This window comes from Microcaecilia unicolor, chromosome 3 (assembly GCF_901765095.1).
Source record: "Microcaecilia unicolor chromosome 3, aMicUni1.1, whole genome shotgun sequence".
NCBI classification, from domain to species: Eukaryota; Metazoa; Chordata; class Amphibia; order Gymnophiona; family Siphonopidae; genus Microcaecilia; species Microcaecilia unicolor.
The window spans coordinates 475,104,241-475,114,477 of record NC_044033.1 but is presented as its reverse complement, the minus strand read 5'-3'; the positions used below and the strand labels follow the sequence as shown (position 1 = coordinate 475,114,477).

General features: G+C 42.5%; 1 protein-coding gene across 1 annotated transcript in view; it reads left to right on the top strand.

The window, feature by feature from the left end:
• Positions 1-2,960: 2,960 nt before the first annotated feature.
• The window catches only part of COL9A1 (collagen type IX alpha 1 chain), a 285,908-nt gene continuing 278,631 nt past the window's right edge, over positions 2,961-10,237 (top strand). Inside the window, exons 1-2 of the mRNA XM_030199004.1 lie at positions 2,961-3,079; positions 3,369-3,442. Coding sequence (XP_030054864.1) covers positions 3,066-3,079; positions 3,369-3,442 — 88 coding nt within the window. The 5' untranslated portion in view covers positions 2,961-3,065. The remainder of the gene's footprint in view (positions 3,080-3,368; positions 3,443-10,237) is intronic.

Genomic DNA, 10,237 nt, shown 5'->3' with positions numbered 1-10,237 from the left:
TCAATATTATGGAGGCTATCTATCTCAATTTTCCTTTCTCTGTTCTCAACAATATTATGAACTATCATTTTCATAAGATATTTTCTAAGCCCAGCCCACATTAAAGTGTGTAGTGCTGAGTTTTGCCATATCTTATCTCCTTTCACTTTTTTTTTATTCCTTTATAATAGGGAGCACATTTCTAATAACTTTCAGTCATTCAACACAAATGGCTACGTTGCTTTGATGATAAGAGTGACAATTACTTCCCAGTGATGTTGACAGTTGCTCCTATCTGTTGTAACTCCCAAAATGCACATCTTGGACTCTAGATCAGCTTACCCTAGCAAATCCTGGCATTTACTGCAGCACAAGTCCTCAGCCTGTATAATAGACTTCTCTTTCATCCTTTACTTCTGCTGCATGTTGGGGAATCAGCAATTTTCATCTTAAAGAGTCGACATAGGCTATGAGGTATTTTCTACAGAGTATCTTGAGCTGTACTAATTGATACCTTGTTCTTTTTATCATTTTTTTTTTATTCTAACAAGTGATTTATCCAGCCCTGGAACTCCCACTACGTGAAGCAGGCAGCTGCCTAGGGGCATTTGTTTCTCTCTGCTTTGACAGCACTTTGTCAGAAGCACTGCTTAACCTGAGTTGCAATGATCTGCTCTCAGTATTTATAGCACTGTACAACTGAAGGTCCATTGTTCCTTTAAGTGTGAAGGTCTACTGGCAGCAGCTTGGAGGAGCCCCCTTCCACCTCCGTTGGTGAAGGTCGTTCACAAGATGGATCACCTATACCAGATGTCTAAACTAACAGCCATACGAACTGGTCAAATTGTGTAATTCAACAAACAATGGGACAGATATACCACTTGGAGATCCCTCTTGTGTGGACCTCAATGCTCTACGGCTGATAGCACCACCTATTTGACTTTAAAGATGGAACTACAGACTTATTCAGGGACCTGAGATTATGTGTTATATTGAGATGGGAAGGGGGAGGGGGAGGAAAGGGATAAGATGTGGTAGCAATATCATTGTTTAGCTTGTTTTATAACTGTCAAAGAATTGAATGCTTGTGCTATTAAAAATCTTTCAATTAAAAAATTTTACAAAAAAAAAAGTGTGAAGGTCTAATGGGATGCCGCTGTTCAAGCTTGAGTGATGCTTGTGAAAAATTGCTACTGAAAAAGGGAAAAAGGCACCCCTTTCACTGTGGGGCATGTTCAGAGGAAGACTCCCCTCTTGTGGCCACTTCTGTATCCTTGCTTAGGTCAGGGGTTCTCAACCCACTCCTCAGAATACACCCAGTCTGGTTTTCAAGATATCCACAATGAATATGGATGAGAGAGATTTGCATACAATGGAGGCAGTGCATGCAAATTTATTTCATGCATGCATATTCATTGTGGATATTCTGAAAATCTGGCTGGCAGAGTATGTTCTGAGGACCGAGTTGAGAATCCCTGGTTTCTGCATCCTTGGAGGAGGAACCCTTCCCTTGTCTTGCACTTCGGAGCAGTTGAGAGCTAGATCTGGTTCTGGTTTTATCCCATTCACTGTTTACTAGATTTTAATATTGTGTAACATATTGTGCAGCAGAAGTGGGGCAGAGTGGTTAGAGCAGCAGGGAAGCCAAGGTTCAAATCCCACCTCCTCCACTGATGTTCCTTGTAACCTCAGCAACTCACTACTCATTTTCATCTAATCTAATACAGGATTTATTTAACTTATACATCTCAACTAGTGGTTCTAGGCTGCTTATAACCAAGGGCGTAGACAGACCTCAGCGGGAGGGAGGTCCAGAGCCTGAGGTGGGGGGGCACAGTTTAGCTCGCCTCCCCCAGCCACCAACCCCCCCCCCCCCGCCACCTTCGACCAGTCTCCAGCGCTGAAGAAGACTTTGGCTGGCTGGGGTTGGGGATCCCCACCAGCAAAGGTACCAGGCAGCGGCGGCGGGAGGGGGGATCAAAAGTGGCGGGGGAGGGTCAGTGACGGCAGGGGGGGGGGGGTCGAAAGTAGAGAGGTCCAGGGCTAAATCTGTGGGGGCCCATGCCCTTGTGGCCCCACCTAGCTACACCCCTGCTTATAACATAAGAAGCCCATGTAATACATATGGGGAACTAAATCGGACATAATACATCAGCATAATTCAATAAAGGCTCTGTCTATTAAGGTGCGCTAGTGTTTTTAGCGCACGCTAACCGTGTAGATGCTCATAGGAATATTATGGGTGTCTACATGGTTAGTGCACGCTAATACTTAGCACACGCTAAAAAACACTAGCGCGCCTCTAGTCCGGCTTAGTAAAGATAACATAGAAATTGTGAAAGAAAAAAAACTCTTAAAACTTATCAACTAAAAAAAGATTTCAGTTTCCTTGGAAACTGAAGATAGTTTGGTTCAGTTCTAATACATTGGGGCAGGTCATTCTATGTAATGATGGGATGATAAGTAAACTTTAGATCTAGCTGACGCTTATAGAGTGATCCTTTAATAGTAGGAAATCTTAATAGAAATGTATTTTATACCCAAGATGAAGAAAAAATGATGGAGACAAGAGTTGAATTAATAAGTCCAGTAAAGAAGTATGTAATATGAGATCATTTTACCTGAATCTGTAACTCACTTTGAGCTCAGATTTGGAAAATGTAATGAAACCCAAAGCATTAAAATCCAACACTTTGCTACCTCTGCCTGTTAACTTCAAGTAAAAACTGTTCCTTTCCATGAGGTTTCCCTTGCTGACCTTGACTGATGTCATTGATGTTTCATCCCTACTGGGGTCTGTACACCTTTCTTCTGCTGTGGTTTGTTATTTTTATATCTGAGCCTCTGTTAGCTCACCCATACCAGTCAACAAATAGAGGTTTGTTGTACAGCAGCCCACCCCCTTCTTTCTGCTCCCTCCTTCCCTCATTGATCTTCCAGCTGCAGCTACAGCACGTTTCCCTCCCCCCAAGCCCCCTTCAGCATGGGTGAAAGGAAAGGGAAATAATTTGTGTTCAGAGAGACTATAAATGTAGGGCTGTCTGTAAAATCCTGGTGCCTGTGCAGATAATAACCAGAAAAGGAACATGAAGAGTGACCGGTAAGCAACAGAGAGAAAAGAGAATCTGAAACTAGAAATCTCAACTACTGAGGGGCTGCATTTGATAAAGGTCCCGTTATTGGCAACAGATGTTTAAGAGGAAGTGCCTTAAAGAATGCAACAATTTAAGGAAATGAGACACAGATGAACAGAGAATAAAGCTAAAAGAAACTTGTAACTGCTGTGTGCAAAGAATGATTATTCTCTGTTTAATGACTTCAATAGAGCTCGCCGTGTGTGTATTTTCATTCTGCAACACTTGACACCTTTTTCTCTTTCCTTCCACCAGGGTAGTTGGAATTGTTTTCTTCATTATCAGTTTCCTGGGACTTTTAGTGTCCCCTACCATTGAGCACTACACAGGTAAGCAAAGGATGTCACCTTCTGAGGCTTTCAGTCAGGGGTGTGCTGGTAAATTTTTAACAACAGGCTCTTTCTCCGGACGTAGCCAGCTCTGCAGTTGTAAGGGCCAGGGGTGGCCGGGGGGGGGGGGGGGGGGGGGGGGGGAGCAACACTTGCCTCTCTCTCCTCCCTCCCTTCGTGCGGGCATGCTAGGCATACTTTTGCTGGCAGCCAATAAATGGACTGCCACCACTCCCAACGTCTTGTTCTGAGCAGCATGCTGGAAACAAGGAGCGGGGAGCATCAGTAGTCTATTTACTTGGCTGGCAGGGCTCAGCATCCCCACCAGCAAAGTAAAAGACAATTCAGCAGGGGGCCCAAGCCCACAATTTGGGAGCCAGTTTTTAAAGTAGCCATGGAGGGCCCTACTTTAACAACCGGCTCCCAAAATTCTTAAAAACTTAACAACTGGCTCTTGCGAGCCTGTGAGAGCCTGCTTCAGCACACCACTGCTTTCAGTAGACCTTGGGCTTCCCTCTGTGGACAGGATTGGCTTTGTGTTATGATTAGTGCTTACCCTGTACCAAGTTGCAGAAAGAAAGAGAGATATAGAGTGAAAGATAAATCTGAGCAAGAGAGAGAGAGAAAGCTGGAGTGATTTTTACAAGCGTGCTTTTAAGGTGGTGGTGCATACACTGTTTTCATTTCTTTCTCCCTGCTCTCTGAATATTTTCCTGTTTGCCTCCTTCCTGCTCTTGGAATCTCTCTCTTTCTGGACTAAACCATGCCAAGCTTGTTTGCCTATGAATTAAGTACTAAGTAATTGGACTGAAGCCACTAATTTTATAGCGGAACAGAGTGGAAAGAAGAAAAGTATCAGTGAAGTGCTGTGGACCAAGTTTTGGGATAATGGGCGACCACCATAGGAGGCTCTGTAGCAGGAGCCCCCAGAACAAAGAGGGCCTAGCACATAGGAAAATTTGGGGCTAATTTTCAAAGCACTTAGGGGCCCTTTTACAAAGGTGCCTAAGGGCCTACTCGCGTGCAACGCATGTCAAATCAGCATTACTGCTTGGCTAGCGCGTGCGCCTGGCAGTAATTCTAAGTTTGGCACGCGCTGAAAACCCGCTTTAGAAAATAATTTTCTACCGCAGTCGGCAGTTGGTGCACGCTGGATGGTTACCGTGCTACTAATTGGGTTTCTGCCAGATACTTGTGACCTGGATTGGCCACTATTGAGAACAGGATACTGTGCTGGACGAACCATTGGTCTGACCCAGTATGGCTATTCTTATGACACGTGGAGGTGTATTTTCAAAGCACTTAGGTTTACAAAGTTCCATGAGTAACCTATGGAACTTTGTAAGTCTGAGGGGGTCCTTTTACAAAGGGTAACACGTGAGCCCTTACCGCTAAGTCAATGGGTGGGGTTAAGAGCCGTAAATAGACGCACACTGGTTTTCATGTTGCTGCGTGTCCATTTCCCGGCCCCAAAACCCTCCTCTTTTTTCCAGATGTGGTGGAGAAATGGTCCAGTGTGCGTGCAATAGTCCACACTACCACAGGCCACGTTTTGGTACGCCTTTGTAAAAGGAACCCTTAGACTTACAAAGTTCTATAGGTTACTATGGAACTTTGTAAGTCTAAGTGCTTTGAAAATACACCTCCACGTGTCATAAGAATAGCCATACTGGGTCAGACCAATGGTCCATCTGGCACAATATCCAGCTTCCAATAGTGACCAATGCAGGTCACAAGTATCTGGCAGAAACCCAATTAGTAGCAATATTCCATGCTACCAATTCCGAGGAAAGCAGTGGCTTCTCCCATGTCCATCTCAATAACAGACTGTAGACTTTTCCTCCAGGTGTTTGTCCAAACCTTCTTTTAAACCTAGATAAGCTGACTGCTGTTACCACATCCTCTGGCAACAAGTTCCAAAGCTTAACTATTTGTTCAGTGAAAAAATATTTCCTCCTATTTGTTTGAAAAATATTTCCATTTAATTTCATTGAGCATCCCCTAGTCTTTGTACTTTTTGAGAGAGTAAAAAAATTTATTCACTTCTACTTGTTCTACACCACTCAGGATTTTGTAGAACTCAATCATATCTCCCCTCAGCCATCTTTTTTCCAAGCTGAGCAGCCCTAACCTCTATAGCCTTTCCTCATTGAGAGAAGTTCCATCCCCTTTACATATCGGTCGCTGTTCTTTGAAGCTTTTCTAATTCCTCTATATCTTTTTTGAGATAATGGCAACCAGAATTTAGTGCAGTACTCAAGGTGAGGTCACACCATGGAGCGATACAGAGGCATTATAATATTTTTGGTCTTATTTACCATCCCTTTCCTAATAATTCCTAGCATCCTGTTTGCTGTTTTGGCTGCCTCCACATACTGGGCATAAGATTTCAGCGTATTGTCTACAATGACACCTAGATATTTTTCTTGGGTGTTGACTCCCAAGGTGGACCCTAGCATCGGGTAACTATGATTTGGATTACTCTTTGCAATATGCTGAAATATTCTGCCCATTGGGCTAATGAGGTTAGGGCTCTTCAGCTTGAAAAAGAGATGGCTGAAGGGGGATATGATTGAGGTCTACAAAATGCTGTGGTATAGAACGGGTAAAAGTGAATCAATTTTTCACTCTTTCAAAAAGTGCAAAGACTAGGGGACACTCAATAAAATTACATGAAAATACTTTCAAAACAAATAGGAGGAAATATTTATTTACTCAACAAATAGTTAAGCTCTGGAACTTGTTGCCAGACAATGTTGTAGCAGCAGTTAGCATAGCTGGGTTTAAAAAAGGTTTGGACAAGTTCCTGGAGGAAATGTCCATAGTCCACTATTGAGATGGACATGGAGGAAGCCACTGCTTGCCCCTGGATTGGTAGCATGAAATGTTGCTACTAATTGAGTTTCTGAAAGATGTATAAGGGGAAACAGCATTCCACAATAAATCACGAACAGAATATACAAGCGCACCTAACATTCTTGAAACAAAACCACACACAAATTATTTTCATGGCAAAGAGGCATCATATAAAGTAAACCTGGCTATTGGTTCTCTTATAGCACACAGCCATTTCATATCCAGAGCACTCTCAGTATTGTTAATCATCTGCCTCAAAAGCCTAATTTTATTATGTATTTAAACTTTCAAATCTTAACCATTAACCCTTGGATTCTATATAGCATGCCTAGAGATCCGCATTGATTCTATAACAATGCGCGTAACTTAATTGGCTTAACAAGTTAATCAGCATTGATAACAGCTCTTAACAAGCAATAATGAGCACTAATTGCACTGATTAGAATTTACACGCACAACTCGCTAAGCATATTCTGTAACGAAGTGCGCCAAACTTCTAATGCGTGCATGCAGTTGCTGTAAATGGATATGCGTAGTTTTAGGCGCTGAGATATCAACTAATAATCATCCTATATAATAAAACTCACCCTCAACGTTCTGAGGACACTGATGTCAGTGTCACTTCCTGCGGGTACTTCCTTCGGGTTCGAAGGGTTCGTGGTGGTGAGGCCACCGAAATCACTGTGTCTGGGCCCCGCCCTCGCATCAAACGTGATGACGTCGAGGGCGGAGCAATGGCGTCAAGGATCGAGGGCAGAGCAATGGTGTCAGTGGATGAAGGTGGCATGTGTTGACGAGGTGCGGAGCAATGGCGGTCAGTGGCTTCACAACGCCGAAGGGGTGGGTAGGGAGGGGGGGTTCGGGAGGAAAACCTTGCTAGCGTTTCATTTCCTCCAGAAACGGGCATGTTTTACTAGTATTCTATAATTGGTGCCTAAATCTAGGGGCCAATTATGGAATATGCTTAGTCGTCACTGATTTCAGCGCAGATTTTTTAGGTGCCATATATATAATCTGCTCCTAAGTGTAAAAGCAACTAAAAAATCAGCGATCCAAATACTTAACTGAATCAACAGAATCACAGCGCTGTAAAGGACATTCTTGCTCTCTAATAGGGTTTCTGTCAGGTACTTCTGGCCTGGATTGGCTACTGTTGGAAGTAGGATACTGGGCTGGATAGATCATTGATCTGACCCAGTATGGCTATTCTTATGTTCTAAAATAGCTCCCCCTCTTCCCCTCTTGTTGATTCCTGGACCAGTTGCACCAAGAAGCAGCCATTTATTAAGTTGAAGAATTTTACCTCCCTAGCGCTCCCTGATGTAACATTTATCCAGTCAGTATTGGGGTAACTGATATCACAGAAAATCACAAAAAATAATATAGTATAATCATGGGTATGCTGTTTCTGTTAGAACCATATTGCTCTGGACCCAAAATAAAAAATGGTGGAAAAGAAAGACCTCAGAAGTATAGCCTCCAACAAGTCAAAATTTGAGACTGTTGACTGAGACAGCTTGTATTGGAGGTTGCCTTGTCTGAAGATCTGAATTATTGAGATAGCAATATTGAAGGGGTTTGTGAAGCAGCTTTTTGAAGCGAAATAGGGCCGCTCTTGGGATTTATATATTACCCCTGTTTAAAATTTTGAAACACTGCTGAAACTTCCTTCAGTCAAGATAAGTGCAACTGCCAGTGACAGTATCCTAATTGTTTCATTGGTTATGGTGGTTTTCTATTGGAACTATTGAAATTTTGGGCTTATGGGACAATTAAACGAGGACTGGTGGAGTTTCTTTCTGACAGAAAATTGAAAGAGCCCTATCCTGTGTAGTGGTTTGCCAAAGAGGGACTTGTTAGAGGCTATATTTTTGAGGCCTTTTTTCTCCACTGTTTTTCTTTTGGGTCCAGAACGGAAACAGCATACCTATGATTATACTATATTATTTTCTGTGATTATATAGCATTGTTCCTGTGTTATATTTATTGATTGGTAACTGGAATCACCCATTAATATACTGTTGCCCAATTTGCCAGCTTTCCAAATTTCTGTTCATTCTGTCCTGGCGGGCGGTAGTTACAGCCCTACCAGAATACTCCTCTTCACATACGGAATTTCTATCCATAAGGATTCCACACTGCTATCTGAACTAGGCCCTGTTAATGCTGCAGACAGTGGGGAAAAGGGTTTTAAACTGTGGGAATTAGTTAATAAAGTAGAGATATTTTTTCAGGGTGATCTGGAATGAAGTGGAGTAGGTGAGGGTGGGGTTGCCTGATAGGGTTAATCTAGTTCTAGGTTTACTCCATTGCATACAGGAACTTGGAGTTCTGATTAGGGATGTGCATTCATTTGAGACATTTCCCATGTCGTTTCATCTAATTTTTTAAAGCCAAAATAACAGTAAACCCCTCCAATTTTGTAATATGTTGTTAATTGTGCACGCTGTCAAAAAAGTGTGCATTAGCCACAAAAGTGCATACTCTCGCTCAATAGATTCTCATGCATGCGCTACTTGTGCTTGTGTAATGTTGTGCTCATGCATGTGCTATTGGGAAAGTGTACGCACTTTTGTGGCTAATGCACACTCTTTTTGACAGTGTGCACAGTTAACAACATATTAAAAAATTGGAGGGGTTTACTGTTATTTTGGCTTCATGCACATTCTGCAAATAGAGCACACTTTTTTGGAAGCCTGAACACTATTGCTTACATAACAGAAAAACAACAACAAGAACAACAACAAACCCCTCCTCCCAAACAATAAAACCATATGAACAGAATTAAATTTTCCGTAAATGACTTGGGAAGAGAAATAACACAAAACCCGTAGTTCTGATTTCTTTATGTATTCCCTAAGAAAAGCAAGATTACAAATCTGTGCATGAATCTACCCTGTCGAATCTGGAGCCAGTTGACAATTTCAGGCAAAAGCCATCAGATACAAAAAGGATATTGTGACACTGTGGGAAGAGGAGGACCTGACAGACAGGAGATTCTCTCAAGGATCACAGGAAACTCTTTGTCAGAAGACCTTGGGGAAATATGTGCCTAGTACAGAGAAGGTTATGTTGTCAATGGGTGAAAGAAGGGTCCAATAAACAGGAAGGTTCTATTTTAAGATATTTCAAAGGGAACAGCCTGGTATACAGGAAGCTTTATTTCAAGGATCTCTTGGAAAAAAAGGAGACTTAAGAATTAGAATAGTGTAAGCCATGGGTCTCTGGGATGAAGAGGACCTCAGAAACCTCCCTGGTATGAGGAGAGCCTGGCACACAAGAGGATCTACCTCAATGGCTATGAGATAGGGGAGGAGGGCCCAGCATGCAGGAAATTCTGTGTTAAGGCCTGGTAAACAGTAAGATTGGTGTCAGGTTTCAGGGGTAAGGCAGAGGACACAGAAAAAGTCAGGAGCTCTCTTTCAAATAATATTTCTCAGGTTCAGGCTGGGCTTCTAGAAATTTGCTGTCCAATGTACATTTTTCTTCCACAAAGCATGCAGTGTTGGATTGAAATGAGCAGTGTGTGTCATTCCATTCCCCAAACCCACAAATATCAAGAAAGCACAGAATGTGATCCACTTCTGAAGCTCCATACTACCTTGAAGCACACTTCAGAGACTCTCTTGTACTTATTTGTAACGCCCCCTTACTGGGCACGCTTGGATTTGGGGTCCGACCAGGCTGGAGCCTCTTGAAGGCAGGCTCTGTCAGTCCCTTACTTGGCACTCGGTGCCTCTATCTGGGGAAAAAAAGTGCTGATAGAGTGGAATTAACCCTCTTCTCCCCCTAGGAATAATAATAAAAAATGCTGTGACTGGCTAATAAATTAAACAAGCCTTATTTAACTATTTATATGAATCAATGCATATATACCATTATTCAGTCTTTATACACCATATCTCTAGAACCTGTTGCTCTGGGCTTTCTTTAGCAAAT